This window comes from Musa acuminata, chromosome BXJ1-10 (genome assembly GCF_036884655.1).
Source record: "Musa acuminata AAA Group cultivar baxijiao chromosome BXJ1-10, Cavendish_Baxijiao_AAA, whole genome shotgun sequence".
Classification (NCBI taxonomy): Eukaryota; Viridiplantae; Streptophyta; class Magnoliopsida; order Zingiberales; family Musaceae; genus Musa; species Musa acuminata.
In genome coordinates this window covers 7,490,675-7,513,591 of record NC_088336.1, presented here as the reverse complement: position 1 = coordinate 7,513,591, position 22,917 = coordinate 7,490,675, and the positions used below count along the sequence as shown (strand labels likewise).

General features: G+C 38.1%; 1 protein-coding gene across 1 annotated transcript; it reads right to left on the bottom strand.

The window, feature by feature from the left end:
- Positions 1 to 4: 4 nt before the first annotated feature.
- LOC103973850 (calcium-transporting ATPase 5, plasma membrane-type-like) lies at positions 5 to 22,717 on the bottom strand. The gene is made up of 5 exons (XM_065085627.1): positions 22,483 to 22,717; positions 22,135 to 22,347; positions 556 to 672; positions 441 to 483; positions 5 to 189 (listed from the first exon to the last, which is right to left on the bottom strand). The coding sequence occupies exons 2-5, from the start codon at positions 22,300 to 22,302 to the stop codon at positions 5 to 7; spliced, it is 513 nt and encodes a 170-aa protein (XP_064941699.1). The 5' UTR covers positions 22,303 to 22,347; positions 22,483 to 22,717.
- Between the last annotated feature and the right edge of the window lie 200 nt (positions 22,718 to 22,917).

The following is a 22,917-nucleotide window of genomic DNA, read 5'->3' as shown; positions in this document are numbered from 1 at the left end:
CTAATCACCAAGATAACCACGTAAACAACATAGGATGAAGATTAACAATAATGCATTTAAATGTCAAGCTACTTGCCCCTCCATATTCTTGCAGCCTGGCGAAGTCATGTTCCCTGGTTAATGTAGTAAGCTTGTCCACACTGATTGGAAAACCATCTTTGGGAATTACTGGTTTCTCTCCAGAAGCATCTATGTTTTAGGACCAAAAGATATTGATGCAAGAAAGATATAAGACCACATAGCAACACAAACATCAGTCATAATGAATTAAGCAGTGAAATAAGAGATCTCTGAATAAAAAGCATGAAACAAGGTACTAAAGAAATAATAGTCAACATAATTTAATTTATACATTTTGTGACATTGAAATGCATGATTATCAAGTACAATAGAACTATTAGGCATTAAGCAGAAATTGATATAGCAAGATGCCAAAGTACCTGGTGCCTCTCTTTCCCCAGCTTCTTTGAAGAGAAATGCAGCCTGGAAAAGAAAAAAACTGATGAACAAGCAAAAGCCTAAGAAATATAAAAGACACGTGATTGAGGATTATACCCGTATAACTTGCGCATGAGTCCTTATTTTCCTCCTTAGGTCTTCCTTCTCTTTCTCCTTTTTTAGGTCAAGAGTATATCTAAATCGACGTGATGCATTCAACACAAGTGCTGCTTGCTGTCAAAAGAGCAAATAATTATGTTAGCTGCTATGTTGCATTCATCTCTTTAGTTGGGAATTTCATAATGCATAAAGTTATTTTCTCATTTTCGTTTTTTATTTGTCCCAATCATCATCATGTTTTTTGGCACTATCCTCTTTACTTTCTTTAATCATTCTTTTCTTGCTTTTACTATAACACATTAATAACTCATTAAAATTTAGATTTTTTTAACCTTTTTGTCATTATATTTCATAATTTCAAAATTTCACAACTTTGTTTTTGATATATATATATATATATATATATATGTGTGTGTGTGTGTGTGTGATTGTGTGCGTGTGTGTATATGTATATATATATATATAATCTAAAATATAATTTAATTTTAAAATATATTGAACATGTAAACCAACAAAATTTGGAGTCCCATACAAGTTTGGTAACCATACTTTGTCCTTTCAATAATGTTAAAAGTGTACATAAGAACAAAAATTTTTGTTTAAATCATTTTAAAATTTTCAACTCACATCATTCTCTCAAACTCTTTCTCACTCATATCTCTCTCTCATTCTCACATTTTCACTCTCTTAAACACAACAAAACTACGATTTTGGAGGATTAAGCGGAAGAACACTCTAATCAAGAGGAACTAGAGACACCCAACCGTCATAGTCATCCACCCAACATATAAAGGCAAAGGCAAAGGGGAAGGCAGTAACATCAGCTACGCCATTGAAAGAATCGAATCAAGCGATAAGATACCTTCACAATCGCATTCAACAACTCACTCGGTCCAGAGACATGACAACTGTTAGGATCAAGAACGGCACTAAGAAGTAGGGTGAATTAGTGCAACGGATAAAAACGATAAATTTAAACAATTTCAAAAAATTTCGTATGATGAAACTCTTAGTTCGACAAAAACCATTTTGGAAAGAAGTTTGACTCGAATAAGTTTGTAAGTGAGTAGAGAGGAGGGAATTGGACAGTTTGCAATGAAGTAATAGTATAATGCAGCAAAAGTAAAGTATGCACCAAGAAGAAAACACGCCAATTTTATAATGGTTCAGTCGTCCGACCTACATCTACTGCTGACACCTCCTCCAATAAGGTCACTGGTTTCCACTATTGATCTTTCTTGAAGGGTAAAAATCAATCACCCCTTTATAGAACTTTCACAAGTGGCTCACTCTCCTTTTACAAACTTTCACACTTAGAAACGGTGGAGGTGAACTCTCAACTTTTGTAAACTATTTCACTATGGTTTCAGTTCAGTTTTTATCACTTCTCTGTGTGTTACCAACTGAGAAGTAAGGGATATTTATAGCCCTCAATTGGCTTTAGAATTGGAGTCAAAAAGTGTCACATCCTCGATTTTCGGGATACTAGCGGTACTATCGCCATTATTGGGCGATACTACTGCTTGACACTCTGATACTAGGCGGTACCACCACCCAGTCTGGTGGTACTATCGCTTGACAGAGCCTGGAGACTAGGCTCTGGCGATACACCACCGCTTGACAAGGTAGTACCACTGCCTGACATTATTAACTGCCGACGGTACCACTGCCCAATCTGGGCGATACCACCACCTAGACCACCTAAGAGGCTGAGCCTCAAACGGTTCCATTGCCCATCCTGGGCAGTGCCACCACCTGGCAAGGCTCCAAGTGGCTGAGTGAGCCTTCCATCCGACCCAACTTAGCCCTGTTTTAGGCCCAGTTGGCCCCTAATTGAGTTAGTGAGATTACCTCCCAATCCTAACCCTAATTATGTGCTAACTTCGATTTTTAAGGCATACACTAAAGAAAACAAGTCCGGTAAGTCTAGGTTTCTTCCAGTGATCTTCCGGCGGACTTCCGATGATCTCTCGATAATCTTCTAGCGGACTCCTAGCAAGCTCCTGGATTTCACAATGATGTTCTTGACGAGTTCCGACGAGCTTCTTTGGCAAGCTCCTGGACTTCTCGGCCAATTCCGACGGCACTTCCGACGAACCTCCAGACTCTCGACGAACTCTCGAACTCCCAACGAACTCTCGATCTAGACTATAGCACTTCGTTTTGCTTTATGCCTTGATCGCTATCGTAGTTAATCCTACGCACTTTTCTCAATATATAGATTTGATGAAATAATTTACCAATTGATTTCATCATCAAAATCCGAGATTCAACAATCTCCCCATTTTTTATGATGATAATCAATTGATAATGGAGTTAACCTTAACTCCCCCTATCTATATGTCATACTTGAGAAAAGATACTCTTGAATTCAAGGTCTTTGAATTCAAGCATCAAACTGATAAGTCATATACATTTAAACTTATGCACATCATAATACTAATCATGATTTACCATCTCAAAATACGATACCACATATTTATCATAATAAAAATGATGTCAAAGCATGATATCCATTTTCAAGTCTAATATCGAATGATCATTTTCAAGTATGTACAAATTTCAAATATGAAATTTAGTAAGATTCAAATTCCAAGTTTGATAAAAGATAACAATTCATCAATTCGAGGGATGATACAAATTGAAAGTAAGAAATTAAGCATGATAAGTTTCATACCTCATCATAATGATAGACATTCATCATTTTGTTACGAAATCAAGTATGATTTTAAGAATGAAACATTTTCAAGTATCCATGTCACATTATGATGTGTTTCAAGCATGATACATTTCAAGTATTTACGATATATTTGACGATACTAATCATATTTCAAGCATTCACAATACATTCAAGCATTTATAATATGATACATCTTATACATTATTTCAAACATTCATAATGCTAAGTTGTCATTAATTTATCACATTTCTCCCCCTTTGTCATCAACCAAAAGGAGAATCATTCAACAATGCAAGTGTTTAAAAAAAATTATCCAAGTAAGTTCTATACCAATTTATCCAAGCTAGTAAAAAACGAAGTTAAGCAAAAAAAAATTTTACATGATAACTACTTTTGATTTTTGAAATGGATAAGCTAGCATTTGTGTTTTAGATGTGCAAAAGCTTTTTGGTTCTTCTTGAGATGTGTAAGTTTCTTTCTTCATTTGTCATAAAAATAAGAGGAAGAGGAAGAAGAGTAAGGGAGGAATTCATTCTCCACAAGAAAATCAAGAACCAATTTCTTGAAAGGATTTGAACCAAGTCAAATCTATAATAAATGAGTTTCATTGAATCAAGTTTCTAGTTTAGCAAAGAGAAATAATTCATTAAAAGGATCAAGATGTTCATACAAAATCAAATCCCTATTCCTGGAAATGATCATCACATACTAAAAGTCCATGAATAAAAATTTTATAAATCAAATCCCTTTTCTTGTAAATAGAAGGAAGAAGGATTCAAAGGAATTAATAAAGGATCAAGTCATTTATCCAAAAATCCATGAGTGAAGGGACTAAATGTATCAAAAATCATTAAATGATGGAACAAGGGTATAGAGTAAATTTGATACCAAGTTAATAGAAATAAAATAAATTCATGACTCATGCATTCGTATGGTTTAACATCCCTAACTCTCTTCTAATGAAATTAAATTATTCTTTATTTAAATGTTTTGTAAAGATATCGGCTAATTGATGTTTTGTATCAATAAACTTTAAAGATATATCATTGTTATTAACATGATCTCTTATAAAATGATATCTAATATCAATATATTTAGTTTTAGAGTGTTGAATAGAATTTTTTGTTAAACATATTACACTCGTGTTATCATATTTTATGAGAATATTCTTAAAATGAATGTTATAATCTTTTAATATATTTTTCATCCATACAAATTGTTCACAACATGCACCAATTGCTATATACTCAACTTCGGTTGTAGATAATGCAACTGAGTTTTGTTTCTTGAAAGACCAAGGGACAAGTGCATGGCCTAAGAATTGATATATTCCGGATGTGCTTTTTCTATCTTTTCTACATCCAGTAAAATCTGCATCAACATAAGCAAATAATTCAAAGCTTTCAAATTTTGGATACCATAATCTTATATTAGGGGTTCCTTTAAGATATCTAAGAATTCTTTTAACAGCTTTAAGATGAGATAGCTTAGGATTAGATTGAAATATAGCACAAAGTCATGTGCTAAACATGATGTTCGGGCTAGTTGCGGTGAGGTATAGTAAACTACCTATCATACCCCTATAAGTTTTTTGATCAAAGCTTTCTCCACTTTCATCCATGTCTAACTTAGTGAAGATGCTTATAGGAGTATTGATAGCCTTTGAACCATCTATATTAAACCGTTTTAGCAATTCTAATGCATATTTGGTTTGACTAAGAAAAATATCATTACTAAGTTGTTTGATTTGTAAGTCTAAGAAGAAAGTTAGTTTACCTATTAAACTTATTTTTAAATTCTAGGCTCATACTCTTGACAAACGATTCGCATAAGGATTCATTTGTAGAACCAAAAATAATATCATCAATATAAATTTGAACAACAAGAAAGTTATTTTTAAAATTTTTAATAAACAATGTAGTATCGACCTTACCTTTAGAAAAATTATTTTGGATAAGAAAGGAACTAAGTCTCTCGTACCAAGCCCTTAGTGCTTGTTTCAAACCATAGAGAGCTTTAGACAATTTAAAAACATGATTCAGAAAAGTGGTATTCTTAAATCTGGATGGTTGTTTAATATACACTTCTTCGGAGATAAAGCCATTTAAGAAAGTGCTCTTGACATCCATTTGAAATAACTTAAAGTTATTACTACTAGCATAAGCAAGGAGCATCTTTATAGCTTCTAATCTTGCCACAGGAGCGAAGGTTTCTTTATAATCGATACCTTTGTCTTGGTTAAAACCCTTGGCCACTAATCTAGGCTTGTTTCTAACCACGATACTAAATTTATCTATCTTGTTTCTAAAGACCCATTTAGTACCAATAACTAAATAGTCACTAGGTCTCAGAATAAGCTTTCACACCTCGTTTCTCTTAAATTGGTTCAACTCTTCTTGCATTGTAATAACTCATAAATCATCTTTCAATGCTTCGTCAATGCATTTTGATTCAATTTGAGAAAGAAAAATGATGTTGGCACAAAAATTTTTAAAAGAAGAATGAGTTTAAACACCCTTTGATGTGTCTCCTAAGATTAGCTCCTTAGGATAAGTATCTATATACTTCCAATCCTTAGGTAAGGATTCTTTGGAAGAAGATACATTCAAGTTACTAGTGGGAGGAGAGGGTTCATTCAAATTTAAACCATCAAAATCAAAATCATCATCAAAATCATTTTTCTTGGATTCAGAAATCTCATTGAAAACAACATGAATAGATTCTTCTATAACTAAAGTTCTTTTATTAAATACACGAAATGCTTTAGAAGTAGAAGAATAACCAAGAAAAGTGCCTTTATCGTATTTTACATCAAATTTTCCTAAGGCATCTTTTTCATTCAAAACAAAATATTTATAACCGAAAACTTACGAAACATTGGGTTTTTTATTATTCTATAACTCATAAGGAGTTTTGGAAAGTAATGATTTTACTAGAACCCTATTTATGACATAGCATGCCATGTTAACGGCTTCGGCCCAAAAATATTCGGGTAGGCTATGTTTGTTTAACATGTTTCTTGTCATTTCTTGTAAATTTCTATTTTTACTCCATTTTGTTGTGGGTTTCTTGGAGTAGAGAAATTATGGTTGTACCCATTTGATTCACAAAAGTTTTAGAAATCATAGTTTTGAAACTCACCACCATGATCACTACGTATAGATACAATTATAAAGCCTTCGTCATTTTGAACAAGTTTACAAAACTTAAAAAAACACTTAAAGCAATTACATTTGTGTGCCAAGAAGTATGTCCAAGTATATCTACTAATAATCATCTATAATTACAAAGACGTATGTGTTATCTCCTAAGTTTGTTGTATCAATTAGTCCAAACAAATCAATATGGATCAATTGCAATGGTCTAGAGGTGCTTATTTGATTCTTTGATTTAAAACTACTTTTTATTTGTTTTCCTAGTTGATATACATCACACACACTTTGATAAACTTAATATTAGGAATGCCTCTTACAAGTTTTCTAGATAAGATTTGAGAGATTAGTTTTATGCTAGCATGACCTAATCTCCTATGCTAAAGCCAAGCATCGTCATTCAAAACTGAAAAACACATTTAATTACAAAGATCATCAATGTCAATAGTGTATACATTATTTTATTTTAAGGCAATCATAGATATATTTTTATGTGGTTTTTCAATAATGTAAGTATTGGATTCAAATCTAATGATGTATCTTTTATCATACAATTGACTAACGCTCAAAAGATTATGCTTTAAGCCATCAACCAACAACACATCTTCAATCAAAAAGTTAGATTCGTTACTTATGGTTCCTTTGCCAATGATTTTACCATTGTTATTGTCTCTAAAGGTGACATATCCTTCGTCTAGGCAAGTGAGCTTAGAGAATTTAGATGGATCTCTAGTCATATGCCTTAAGCATCCACTATCAAGGTACCATCTCTTGCTCCTAGCTTGGATGTTAAACATTTCTACAAAAAAGGATGATTTTTCGATACTCATTTGACCTTGGGTGCCTAAAAAATTGATCTATTCAACTTATCATTTTGCATGGGGTTCTTTGCGGTTCCTTTAGGAACCCAAATCAATTTGTGTGGACTATGTCTCTTAAACGGACATTTATAAGCAACATGCCCAAATTTATAGTAAAAATTATATTTTATGAGGGGTGATACATGTAAGGTAGGGCCTTTAACAAAGGTGGTTGGATTTTAGTGAGAGCTACTCACGAATCAAATTCCACCTCTTTTATGAACGTGACATTTATTTGCAAGAATCATATTCAAGGACTTGCTACCAACCTTAAACTTTTCTAAAGTTTCTTTGAGTAGCAAGTTTTCCTTCTCAAGTGTCCCGAAGTGTTCACACTTAGTGCATGGAGGCAACGAAGGATTAATATGCTTAAGTTTTTCAAATTCATTATTTAAAACAACATGCTCCTTTTTCAAAGAATTTGATTTTTTACTCATTATTCTACATTCATCAAACAAATCATGAAAAGCACTTAAAAGCCCATTGAAGGATAAATTTGCATCTAATGAACTACTTACCTTATCTTTGATAGCCATTAGTGCGTAGTTGGCGATTTCCTTGTTGCTTTGTTCTTCATCTTCAGAATCGTTAGAATTATCCCACTTTGCTTTGAGCGCCTTCTTCTTCTTTGGTTGTTTCTTCTTCACTTGGGGACATTCGCTTTTGAAATGTCATGACTTCTTACATTCGTAGTATATAACTTGTTCTTTCTTGGGTTTAATTTTATTTTTAGTGTTATTTTTAGATTTATTTTTTTTATGAATTTTTTGAACTATCTTGTCAAGAGTGACAAATTATCATCATAGTCCTCATCACTTGAACTTTCTTTCAAGTGGTCTTCATGAGTTCTTAGTGTCATATCCTTCCTCTTCTTTGGAAAGTTGTTCTCAAGCTCTTTATGAGCGTTGCAAGTCATCTCATAGATCATTAACGACCCGATAAGTTCTTCGAGAGGAAAATTATTCAAATTCTTGACCTCTTGAATGATTGCTATTTGAGGGTCCTAACTCTTTGGAAGGGATCTCAATATTTTATTAATGAGTTCAAAGTAAGAAAAACTTTTACCAAGCGTTTTTAGACTATTGACGACATCCGTAAACTGGGTATACATGTCTCCAATGGTCTCACTTGGATTTATCCGAAACAATTAATAAGTATTGACTACAAGATTTATTTTGGGCTCCTTTACTCTACTAGTGCCTTCGTGAGTGATTTCGAGTGTGTGCTAAATATCAAAAGTCATTTTATAAATAGACACTCGATTAAACTCATTTTTATCTAAAGCACAAAACAAAGCATTCATAGCCTTGGCATTTAAAGAAAAAGTCTTCTTCTCTAACTCATTTCAATCATTCATTAGAAGAGAACACTTTTGAAAGCCATTTTCTATAATGTTCTATAACTCAAAATCCATAGAAATTAGAAAATTTCTCATTCTAGTTTTCCAATAGGTATAATCTGTCTCATTGAACATGGGTGAACATGTGATTGAGTGACCCTCTTGGTTGCCGACAAACGCCATCTCTCTTAGGTTTCAAAACAAAATAAGAGTAATCTCACTTTGATACTAATTGTTAGGATCAAGAACGGCACTAAGAGGGGGGCTGAATTAGTGCAGTAGATAAAAACGATAAATTTAAACAATTTTAAAAAATTTCGTACGATGAAACCCTTAGTTCGACGAAAACCGTTTTGGAAAGACATTTGACTCGAATAAATTTATCAGTGAGTATAGAGGAGGGAATTGGACAGTTTGCAATGAAGTAATAGTAGAATGCAGCAAAAGTAAAGTAAGCACCATGAAGAGAACACGCCAATTTTATAGTGGTTCGGTCGTCCGACCTACATCCACTACCAACACCTCCTCCAATGAGGTTATCGGTTTCCACTATTGATCTTTCTTGAAAGGCAAAGATCAATCACCCCTTTACGGAACTTTCATAAGTGGCTCACTCTCCTTTTACAAAGTTTCACACTTAGAAACGATGGAGGTGAACTCTCAACTTTTGCAAGCTATTTCACAATGGTTTCGGTTCAGTTCTTATCACTTCTCTATGTGTTACCAGCTAAGAAGTAAGGGGTATTTATAGCCCTCAATTGGCTTTAGAATTGGAGCAAAAAAGTGTCACATCCTCGATTTTTGGGGTATTGGCGGTACCACTGCCATTATTAGGCGGTATTATCGCCTGACACTCTGACACTAGGCAGAACCACCGCCCAGTCTAGCGGTACTATCGTCTGACAAAGTCTCGGAGATTAGGCTCTAGAGGTACCATCGCCTGATAAGGTGGTTCTACTGCCTAGCAGTATTAACTACCGATGGTACCACCGCCCAATCTGGATGGTATAATCTCCTAAACCACCTAGGAGACTAAGCCTCAAGCAGTTCCACCGCCCACCCTCGGCGGTGCTATCGCTTGGCAAGGCTCCAAGTGGCCAAGTGGGCCTTCCATCAGGCCCAACTCAGCCTTGTTTTGGGCCTAGTTGGCCCTTAACTAAGTTAGTGGAATTACCTCCCAATCCTAACCCTAATTATATGCTAACTTTGATTTTTAAGGCATACACTAAACAAAATAAGTCTGATAAGTCTAGGTTTCTTCCGGCGAGCTTTCGACGATCTTCCGACGGAATTCCGATGATCTTTTGGTAATTTTCCTGTGGACTCCCAACAAGCTCCTGGATTTCATAATGTTCTTAGCGAGTTCCGACGAGCTTCTTTGGAAAGCTCCTAGACTTCTCGACCACTTCCGGTGGCACTTCCGATGAACCTTCGGACTCCCGACGAACTCTCGAACTCCCAATGAACTCTCGATCTTGACTCCGGTACTTCGTTTTACTTTATGCCTTGATCGCTATCGTAGTTAATCTTGTACACTTTTCTCAACATATAGATTGGATCAAACAATTTACCAATTAATTTCATCATCAAAATCTGAGATTCAACAGCAACAACATGGACAATAGTACCTCGATCGATGATGCGACAACGTCGAGGAATCGATGGTCCCGTTTATACAATTTGAGGGTAGTGCATGGACTGAAGAGTAGTATTTTATATACATAACCCAATATTCAAAACGTGGAGTTCGATGAGATACTTGTCAAGTTTATACATGGAAGGGGAAAGCAGTGAATGATTTTGAGCAAATATGACAGTGTCTAAACGACGTAGATATAGAGCGAAGCATGGTTCGCCTTATTAGTCCGTACCAGTATATCGACCAGTTGTTGGTACAGTACGTACCAAGGTGTACCAAGTCATACTGAGCGAATTGACACACAATACATGAGGGGGTACCCAAGGTTCTGAATATCGTACCTTATTAGTATACCAAGCTTTGCTCGATATAGTACGGTACAACGTACCGAGCGACAAGGATTAAAATTTTGTATCATACTGGAGTTTCGAGATTCACTTGGTATGGTACGGTACTATATACCAAGCAATATATTTCGGTATATTGCTTGGTATATTATATATATATATATATATATATATATATATATATATATATATATATATATATATATATATATATATATATATATATATATATATATATATATATAAAGTAAAAAAAATCTTTTTTTCTACGACATCATCGAGATATATATATATATATATACATATATATAAATATATATATACATACATATATATATACATATATATATAAATATATATATACATACATATATTTATATATATAAATAATAAATCATTTTCGTCACGATGTCGCCTCTCTTCTCCAAGCGATGATGAGGACTCTTCTCCAGCATAGATGAGAAGTCACCAACAGACGAGGAGGGAGAGCGGTGCCAATCTCTAGGTTCTCTTCTTCTCCCTATTCTTTCTTCCCCTTACTTCCCGGTAGTGGGCAGTCTGTGTATCGGTCTATTGGCAAACCGATACATATCATACAGTACAAGCAGTATTATTTAAAATTAGAAACCTAGCTGAGCAATATGCCTAAAATAGGCATAAAATCCTCCAAAAATACCTAAAAATAGAAAATAAGATTAGGATAGGATTTTTAAGTTAGAAATAAATATACATTTAGTATAATTTAGGAAAACTAATGTAAATTAGGTAAGAATAGTGTCACATATCTTTTTCAGGCTTTGAGGAATAGTCTTGTGCAAGGTTCGTAATTTCGATCCATTCCGAATCATCCTTCTGTTAATACTGAATTATCTATAAAAAAATTATTTGAATTGTTAGATTATTTTATATATAAACTTAGGCATACCGATGTACCCCTCGTATTGGTCTCATGTCGGACTAGTACACACCGATTGTACCAAGCAGTACCGAGTGGTATGGTGAACCTTAGAGCGAAGCTCATCATATTCGTGGTTGTCATATTATGGAGAATCTTATAACCAATATCAGTATAATGATAGTTGGTCATACTTCTTCGTCCAATAGTACGATGATCGATTTTACAAAACAAAGTAGTAGATCGATAGTGAGAGTAGAAGTCCTGACATTCTCTATAGTTTGCACCAGTATATGCCACATTCGTCCTTACCTCAAGAGCCTCCTTGGACATATGTGATTCACAATAATTAGAGTACGACCATCATCACATTAATACACCAATAACATATAATGTATCAACATACTATGTCGTAGGATCAATTTCAAGATTGAATTGAACAAACATATCAAATTGATATATAGATATATAAGATCGAAGACCCCAATCCATCACCCGTGGAGTCTCATCATTCTTTCAGGTGGTAGAATCAAGTATATCCATCGATTGATTATTTAATTCATTTGAATCAAATGGAATAAGTAATTTAATAATTCAAATCATTTTTTGATAGATAATTCAATATTAATGGAAGGATGATGTGAAATGTACCACAAAACTACTCCTCAAAGCCTGAAAAAGATGTGTCACTATTCTTTCCTAATATAGATTATTTTTGCTAAAATTATACATATTCTTAACTTAAAAACCCTAATCTAACTTTTTTTATTTTTAGGTATTTTTGAGCTATTTTCGATGATTTTAGGTGTAGCGACACATGATACCTCAGTATGCCTTGGCACATACCATACCAGACTTATCTATACACTGATACGAATTGATAAGGCTAACTTTGTCTTTAAGTAAAAATCTTAGGCATCTTGAATTGATTAATCAATAGGATAGAGCGATTAAAAACATTATTCATAGAGTAAAAATAGAATTATTAAAATAACTTTTATGTGATTATTGAATATCTTTGAAATTAAAAAAAATTCTAAGATAATTGTCGTACTAACAAACTTTATGGATTTGACTGTTGGATAGTTAAGAAATAACATATACAAAAATATTATATTACTAAAATAAAAATATTGATGTGTTTGTCTAAAGTTATAAAAAAGATAAAGAAAATTTTATTCATCAATAATTAGATATCACTTCGATAGAGAATAAAATGAGAGAGAATCACTTAAAATTATATACACATATGTTTAGGTGACCTATAGATAAGGTATTTTGAAGATATGAAATGATTATCGTTAATAATATAATGAGAGATAGAGGAAGACCTAAAAAAATTTTAATAAACATTTAAATAAAAAATTTAAATATTCTTAACTAAACAATTAACTTTTTACAAATTTTAATAACATCAAAAGATCCATAGAGTTAATCCCAAGTAGTTGGGACTTGAGACCTTGTATTGAAAAGTAGTTTATATGCCTTGGCAAATTTCAATGTAGCACCTATCTTTCTTGAAGAAATAGTAAGACTCCCGTTGACGTTGATCCATATTTCTTCCTTTGACCATTGCTACCTACGGCTGTGAATAGCTAGTTTGAGTTAAGAAATATTCTCGAATATTAAAATACCTAAAACATCCTTAATACTTAACCATCATAACTATTTTATATAGAATTTTTCAATGAAGTATTAATGTCAATCATAATGTCCATATCCTTTCTTTAAGGATTAACCTACAAAGATTCACAAGTTTTTGAATTTTACACGAAATTAAATGCTAAACTTATATTTAAATGGACGAACGCAACTCACCCACAAAGTGATGTGATTGGAGAGAAAACTTGCTAGAATAGTTGGATTGCATTTTAGTGAAACAATCTTATATGAGAAGGATATGAAAAAAAGGGTAAATGTTGATGACTCACTGCAAAGCAGATTTTGCCAATTATAACATATTCGAGCTTATTAGAAGCCACATTGTGAAAGGCTATGGAGTAAGAATATTTTCACAGGAAAAACCAATGGCACAAAAGGTAAGCCTCACACAAAGGAAAAAATAGAGTACTTTTCTAGGGGACACCTACTAATAGAATTTGAAGTATAGGATAAGATATGGACAACGGCTTAGTTTAAGGAAGCATATGATGTAAAAGATTCAATGATTACTTTCTAGATCACCCTCAACCAAAAGAGAGAGAGAAAGGAATTACATGCTAGATGCTAAAGAGAAGAAGCATAAACAAAGTGTAGCCTAAAGTTAAATCTAGACCAAGTAACAATATGTACATATTTCCTGGCATATGTGAGACTTTTGTTAACATAACATGAATGTGACAAATTTTGTATAAATTTTGAGCAAACGAAACATGCAAAAATGGCAACAGATGAGTGACAAGCAAAAGCCATGGAGGACACCAGGCAGAAGTACAACTCTAGGTGACATGTAATAAATATATATATCCAAGTCAATACTGGATAGTGGTGATCAAGAAAATCCATGATGTGTCATCCATTAATTCTCCTTGTGTTATCTATAGTAACATGTAAGCCAGTCAGTCTCATATATAAGAAGTATGATCAAATTTATTTGACGAGAAAAACCATGCTGTTTATGTTTGCTCAATGTTCCTACAAACAATGAAAAGTAACTAAAACATCTCGTTTTACACCCATTCCACTTTAGACAACCCAGATGAATGTGTTTCTCGGATTACATGACCGACTTAGCATGGGCATAGCACTCTATCTAAAGAATTCTCGGCATATATATCCAAGACTATATGATTACAAGCAAGGTATACAGTTTCAAATAATACCGTCCTGTCACGGACTTAACTGGAAGTGCCTAAGTCATAAGGCACCATTGCGGCCAAAACGTGAACTTTGCTTGAGTTGCTTAAGTCGCGATGCACCCTTACGCCAACTTCTTGGACTTAGCTGAGATTGCCTAAGTCTTGAGGTGTCCTTGCGACATATGCGTCCACAAAGGTTCAGCCTAGTTGCAACCTCGTACAGGTCCCGAAGGACCTGTAAAATAAAAAGTTGATTAGATTGAAAACGAGCGACAGACAAGTCCCGACGTCGCACAAAGAGGGAAGTTTTACAAACAATTCAGCAAGCACCTTATGTGCACAGGAGAAAAGAGAGAGAAGAGGAAAACAAGAACTTTAGAAGGTAGAACGAACAGTTTCAAGTCCACAAACAACTGCTCACCGGGTGCCGGGCGTGAAGGCAAGTTCCCGTCAAGTTAACGTGCGAACTTATGAAGATTTTTCAATGCTCGACAATATACTGAAGCCCCATCCAGCCCTGTGCCACCCAGGGGGTTCTAGGGTGCTGAGATGGCTGACATTTCGTGCGCTGAAGCGGGTTGCAGAAAACAGCCCGCGACACGTAAAAACGGAGCCATTTTGGGGTTTTTTGGCCCGGTGTAGTGAGTAGTCGCACTGTGCACTGCAACCTATTCGAACATGTATTTTTACAAGCAAAAACACACAAAACCAAGGCAAAACAAGCTGCCACGTCTCTGTTCAAGCATACAAAAGCGATGAACGGTTCGTTGAACGAAGTTGTTACGAGTGCGCGATGACTGTTCGTGACATTCTCCCCCACTTAAACTGTCGACGCCCTCATCAACGCTTGTTGGTAGTTGTTAATGGTTGCTTCTTCATGTCGTAGGGCATCTTCGGGATCCTAACTGGCTTCAGTCCGGGGAAGCTTTTGCCACTTTACCAAGTACTCGATCTGTTCAGCTCCATTGGGTGGCTTTATCTTACGATCCGCTAGAATGGTTTCAACTCGCTTCTCGTAGGAGGCTCTGGTGGGGGGTAGCCGAGTTGGAACACTTCGGGAAGTATCTTGCAGATCTGAGTGGTAGGCTTTCAAGTGATAATTAGGAAGGGCCCTTCATACTTGCGCACCAATCCTTTGTGTACTTTGTTCCTAAAAAATTGGAGTGATGATGGTTGAAGCTTCACCAACACCAAATCATCGACTTTGAACTCTTGCGGTCGCCTTCCCAAGTCGACCCACTTCTTCATCTTTTTCATTGCCTTCTCCAAGTAAGCCCATGTAATATCTACATTTCGGTACCATTCTTTGGCAAAGTGATATGCTGATGGACTACTCCTAGTGTATCCGATAATCAGGGTGTGAGGAGTCGACAGTTGTTGTCTTGTAATGATCTCGAAGGGGTTCTTGTTGGACATAGAGCTCCACTGCAAGTTGTAGGAGAATTGGTCTATGTCCAACAGCTTCACCCAATCTCGTTGGTTGGCACTCACGTAGTGCCGAAGATATTGCTCTAGGAATGAGTTTATTCTTTCAGTTTGATCATCTGTCTAAGGGTGGAGGCTTGTGGAGAAATATAACTTAGACCTCAATAATTTGAATAGCTTAGTCCAGAATCGTCCCAGGAACCGAGCGTCTCGATCATTGATAATATTATGCAAGACTCCCCAATACTTCATCACATTCTTTATCATCAGCTTGGCCACCTCCTTTATTGAACAGTGTAGGGGCACAAATGAAAGTTACAAACTTTGAAAATCAATCGACCACTACGAGTATCGATCCCAATCCCCCTACTATCGGAATGCTTGATATGAAGTCTAAGGAAATGCTCTCCCACGGCCTTTCTGGTATGGGCAATGGCTCCAAAAGCCCCATTGGCTTCCGCTGCTCGACCTTGTCTTGTTGGCAAGTGAGGCACATTCGAACATACTCCACATCAGTCCCCATCTTCGGCCAGTAGAAGGCCCTCTCCATGAGAGCCAAGGTTTTATAAATGCCCGGATGTCCAGCCCAAAGGGAATCGTGACACTCTTTTAAGAGTTCATGTCTCAAATTATCCACTCGAGGAACATAAACCCTATTCCCTTTTGTGTAAACGAGTCCCTCCTGGACCCAAAATCGTTGTGCCTTGCCTTCTTTGATGAGTTGCATCAGAGTTACTGCTTGAGGATCACTATATAGTCCATCCCTGGTCCTGAAAAGGAAGTTAGAGTGCAACTGACTTGCTTGGCCTCTACCCTCCAACTGTATGGCGTTCACTCGCTCCACCTTCCAGCTCAATGCATCGGCCATGACATTTACTTTTCCGGGCTTGTACTCCATTGTCATATCAAACTCAACCAGGAAGTCCTGCCATCGTGCTTGCTTTGGGGAGAGTTTCTTCTGAGTTTGGAAATAGCTCAAAGCGATGTTGTCTGTCCTCAGCACAAATCGCGATCCAAGAAGATAGTGTCGCCAAACTCGTAGACAGTGGACCACCGCTATCATCTCCTTCTCGTGCACCGGATATCGCCGCTCGGTCTCGTTGAGCTTGCGGCTTTCGTAGGCCACCGAATGACCCTCCTGCATGAGTACTCCCCCAATAGCGAAGTCTGAAGCATTTGTATGGGCTTCAAATGGCTCCCCATAGTCTGACAATTTGAGCATCGGTTCTTCCAACACAGCAACCTTCAGATCTAGGAATGCAGCTTCACATTTGTTAGACCACCTCCAAGGTTGCTCCTTCTTCAGTAACTCTGTCAGTGGAGTTACACACTTCGAATACCTTGCAATGAAGCATCGATAGTAGTTGACGAAACCAAGGAAAGATCTCAACTCTGGCACCTTCTTTGGAGTTCTCTATTCCGCAACTACTTGCACCTTTGATTGGTCCATCTGAATGGAGCCATCACCGATTTGATGCCCCAAAAACAAGATCTCTGTTTGAGAAAAGTAGCACTTCTCCCTCTTCATGAACAAAGTGTTCTCCCTGAGAACCTTAAAAATTGTTCGAAGGTACTCGATATGCTCCTCGAGTGTTTGGCTATAGACGATGATATCCTCCAAGTAGACGATCATAAACTTATCCAAATACTCTTTGAATAATTAGTTCATAAGAGTGTAGAACATGGCCAGAGTGTTGGTTAAGCCGAAAGGCATCACCAAGAACTCAAATGCTCCATACCTGGTCATACAAGTAGTCTTCACTTTGTCGCCTTCAGCAATGCGTACCTGCTAGTATCCCGATCGGAGGTCGAGTTTGGAGAAATACTTTGGCCTTGCCCATTTGGTTGAACAAGTTCGTAATGAGTGGGATTGGATACTTGTTCTTCACTGTCACTTTGTTGAGGGCTCGATAATCGATGCATAGTCGGAGGCTCTCATCTTGTTTCTTTTGAAAGAAAACTGGAGCTTTGAATAGTGTAGATAAGACCACCGCTTAGCAGTTCATCTAACTACTTTTTGAGTTCTGCCAACTCAAGAGGGGCATGCGGTATGGTGGTCTCACTGGAGACTTCACTCCTGGTTCCAGCTCGATATGATGATCTACGCCTCTACGTGGCGGTAGAGTCTTCGGCAACTCGGGTGGCATAATGTTTGTGAACTCCTTCAGCACGTTAGCCACGATAATAGGTTCATGAATGGCCTTCTCGTCGAGTGGCTTTAGCTTCATAGCAGCCACGAATGTTAATTCTCCTTTTCGTACCCCTTTCTTTAGTTGTAATGCCGATATCTATTGGGGTTCCCTGGTTCCCCTCCGAGAGATAGGAACCACACAGGGGTCATCATCTCCCATCATACATAAGGAGTTTAGGAACAGCATTGGCACCGACTTCGCTGCGTGCATGAATTCCATTCCAAGAATCACTTGGAAATCATCCAGTGGTACTGTCATCATGTTAGTACTCCCGCTCCACATTCCGATCTTGATGGGAACTCCCTTTGTCAACCCGGAGATTCGCTTAGCCTCCGAGTTCACCGCCTTTATTCGATTTGGGTTCTTCTACAAGATCAGCCCAAGTCGCTTTGCTTCTCGATCGGTAATAAAGTTATGGGTAGCGCCCGTATCCACTATTGCATGGGTTATTTGGTCATTGAGCTCAATATCTACATACATCAGCTCATTACTCCCTACTTTCAATGGCTTTGCCTTCATGTTCTCTCCCACTTGACCCCGCATTCTAAGAAACATTTCATAGACATTGCAAATTACAAACAGACTTTACAAGCTCTGAACTGATGAGAAGGCCATGGTTAAGAGTGTATGAACAAATGGTTTCCCTCCTACCTCGCACAACACAGCGAAATCTTCCTCACTGCACCCTAAGCTTGGCCTCTCTGTTAGCCCTACCAAGCTTGGCGCAGCAGTGAGATAGGAAGGCGAACCAGGCCGAGAGGGCGCATATCGCCCAGGACAACACCAGCAGTAGCCTGTCCTTGATGAGCGCCTTCGGCCGGTGGCTCCTGTCCGCCACCGCCAGCACCTGGAGGAAATGCATTTAACAAACGCATTACTCGTATTCGGGACCCTGCGACTTCTCATCGTCACTGGTAGATTCTGAACTGCTTGAACTAAGGGCGATGGCTTTGCCCTTGTCTGATTTTGGGGGATAGATGAAAGCTGTTAAAGCAATGAGTGCCTGTTTCTATGGGTATTCCCTCACCATGTGTGGCCCTCCGTACAAGAAGTATCCGCCAGTATTCGGGGCCTTACCTTTTGAGCTTGGCCCTTTGTGGGAACTCTTCTTCTTTTGTTCACCCTTGGGCTCCTTCCCTCGAGAATATTTTGGAGGGCGATTTCCTGAAGATTATTTCCTTTTTCCAGGTCCTTAGAGGTAACAAAGTCGATGAGCCTTTCTACAGCAACAATTGCCCCGATCATATCGGTGACATTCCTTCGATGCAGTTCTTGTTGAGCCCAAGGCTTTAAAATATCGAGGAAGCTGAACAGCTTATCTTTTTCGGACATGTCCTGTATGTCCAGTATTAGTGTGGAAAATTGCTTTACGTAGTCTCGAATGGAAGTACTTCGATGGAGTTGTCTTAGTTTCCTCCTTACAACGAACTCTATGTTCTCAAGTAGAAACTGAGTTCTCAACTCCCACTTTAAGTCCTCCCATGTGTCCACCCAACACCGACCTTGTTGGATCTCCTCCCAACGGGTTCGCCACCAAAGTTATGCATCCTCGTTCAAATACATAGTTGTTATTGAAACTTTGGTATCTTCAAAATCAGGCCTTGTAGCTCGAAAGTACTGTTCCATGTCAAACAAAAAATTCTCGAGCTCTTTTGCATCCCTAGCACCTCCATAGCAATGAGGCTCAAGTGCCTTCAAATTTTGTAGCGGTGTAACGTGGGTGTTGCATCCTCCCGCATTTAGTGCCCTTGTGAGTGTTGTCACTTTAGAAGTGAGTTCCGCCACAACTTCGTGCAAATGTTGCATGGAGAATTTAGTATCATCTGTCAATCGATCGACTAGGGCCTCAACCTTGTCAATTCGGGATTCAGCTTCTTGCGAGCTCTCTACCCCAAGAAGCCTTCGCTGGCCTTGGTAGAGTTCCTCTAAGCTCGCTTCAAGGACATCTAAGCGGGTTTTTGCCATTGTGAGTCTCTCCTTATGGCTCTTCTTTCCAGTTGGCGCTCCATATTGTGCCTCCTTCGCTCGCGGAGAGTAGCCAATTTCTTGCTCATCATGTTTGCTGCCACGATCCTCCAAAGCGACTCCAATGACATGAGAGCGAGTTTGCACTTGCAGCCCACTTGCGGCTGGTTGGGGCAAAGGTTCGGCTTGTCCCGCCTTACTTGATTCACCACGATGTTTTGCCATAGCGAAATTATGAAGTTCCTTCGCTGCTTGCTCGAATTGCTTGCCCAATCTGATACCACAATGTCATGGACTTACCTGAAAGTTCTTAAGTCATGAGGCACCCTTATGGCCAAGATGTAAACTTAGCTTGAGTTACCTAAGTCGCGACGTACTCTTACGCCAACTTCTCGGACTTAGCTGGGATTGCCTAAATCTTAAGGTGTCCTTGCAACATATGCGTTCGCAAAGGTTCAGCCTAGTTGCAACCTCGTACAGGTCCCGAAAGACTTGTAAAACAGAAAGTTGATTAGATTGAAAACGTGCGACAAAAAAATCCTATCGTCTCACAAAGAGGGAAGTTTTATAAGTAATTCAGCAAACACCTTGTGTGCACAGGAGAAAAGAGAGAGAGAGGAGGAAAACAAGGACTTTAGAAGGTAGAACGAACAGTTGCAAATCCATAAACAACTGGTCACCGGGTGCCGGGCGCAAAGACAAGTTTCCGTCAAGTCAACATGAGAACTTATGAAGATTTTTCAACCCTCGACAATATACCGAAGCCTCATCCAGCCCTATGCCACCCCAGGGGTTCCAGGATGCTGAAATGGTTGACATTTTGTACGCTGAAGCGGGCTGTAAAAAATAGGCCACGACACGTGAAAACGAAGCCATTTTGGGGCTTTTTGGCCCGACGGGATGAGTGGTTGCACTGTGCATTGTAACCTGTTCGAATATGTATTTTTACAAGCAAAAACACATAAAACCAAGGCAAAACAGGTTGCCATGTCTTTGTTCAAGCATACAAAAGTGACAAGTAGTTCGTTGAACGAAGTTGTTGCAAATGCGTGACGACCGTTCGTGACAGCTCGTTACCGGATGGTATATATATATATATATATATATATATATATATATATATATATATATTTTTTTTTTTTTTTTTTTTTTTTTTTTTTTTTTTTTAAGGCGACGTCGCGTCGCCTTGGCAACGTCGCTTGGAGAAGGAAAAAAAATTATATATATATACTTTTTTTTAAGGCGATGCGACGTTATCTTTTATAAAAATATTTTATATATAAACAATCTTTTATATATAAAAAAATATTTTGAAAAATATTTTATATATAAAAATAAGACGACGTCGCCTCGCTTTGGAGAAGAGAGAGACGATGTCGTCGAATTATATATATATATATATATATATATATATATATATATATATATATATATATATATATATATATATATATATATATCTCGGTATACTGTATCGTATCATAACGAGCAAATGTCGTCCACTAATAAGAAACTTTTAAGACTCAAATATCCACTAATAAGAGTGATACCAAAATTTGTTTACTTGATAAGAACCAAGATATTGCCATAGGCAAAGCATTCAAGATCTCGAAACTACCATGTTCATGCTTGCTCAATATTTCTACAGTTAAAAAGTAACATTTCATTGTATGCACATTCTACTTGAGACAAACCCAGGTAAAATGTGTTTCCAAGATTAGTACCCACTATCTAATGCAGCACATCGATACACCAAATGCGGAACCGTGTTCAAGGATCTTGGGACGTTGAAATCAACAACAACACCACAAATTAAAGTAGGTTTTGGGCGTTGCCAGCTTGCGACGAAGAACATCCAAATATTGGATGAAAGCAATAGAAGACAAGCAACCAAATCTACACACCCAAGACAAACAGACCCCTAATTGCTCACAGCACCAATACAACCACCCACTTGTGTGTCTCCACTCCAAGAATGGAGAAGCAATCAAGAAGCACGAAACCCACCCTCGATCCCTGTGCATCCCAATTCCAAGATTGGCGAAGCACTCAAGACACACGAATCCCACATGGAAAACCCTCCCGATCCTTATACGTCAAGCGATCAAGACACACGAAACCCAGACGTCGCCCGTCGAAGCAACATACATTGCACCGAGCCACATCAAGCCATGACGGAAACTAGAAAGAAAACACAAAAACGAGGAGATAAAAGCAACATAACATCATAATGTCATTCAACATAAACACATCCATCGATCAATCGGTGAGGAGACGAACGTACCCTCCACCGGTGGAGCCGCTCGACGGGGGCGTTCTTGGCGGGGATATCGAACGCGTCGTCCTCGCAGGTGATCTCGCGCTCATCTACGAGGGCCGCCGCCGCCGCGTCGGCGAGGCCGCACTCCTCATCGCGCTGCCGCGCGTAGCGCTCCGGCGACGGCGGGTCCATCTGCCGGCTACTGCGGGACACCTGACGCGCGATGTGACTCAGGACCTGGGCCGCCCAAGGAGCATCAGACGGCCTAAGGCAAACAAAAAAGAGAGAGAGAGAGAGAGAGAGAGAGAGAGAGAGACGGGTGCGTAAGATCAAGAATGCTGGTGGCACGACGTCGATGTTAAAGTAGCTCACCTGGGGCTAGGGGTGGGAGAGAGGACGGCGGCGAGGCGGTGGAAGAGCGGAGAAGAAGATCTTACTTTCTTCCTCGCTCTCTCTATTTCTTCTTCTCTTTTACCCTCCTCTCTCTCTTCGCCTTCTCTCTGACGAGATCATCGGCGGAGAGCAAAATACGAAGCGAGAGCTAAGGGAGAGAAGTTTCGCGGCAGCTTCGGGTTCAACTATTTATGGAAAACATTAGGTGACAAGATTTGCACGATTTGGCGGTTATTAGCCTTCCCTCTTGTAAACTCAATCGACGCATAGATAAACGTAAGTGGGAATATGATCCACCGTCCGATTCGCTCTGATCATCGCCACGGGCGCAGCGAACGGCGTGTTCTCAGCGTTCGTGATTAACGACAACACTCTTTTTCCTATTATTCTTTGTGAGGATGTGCTCCGATTCGT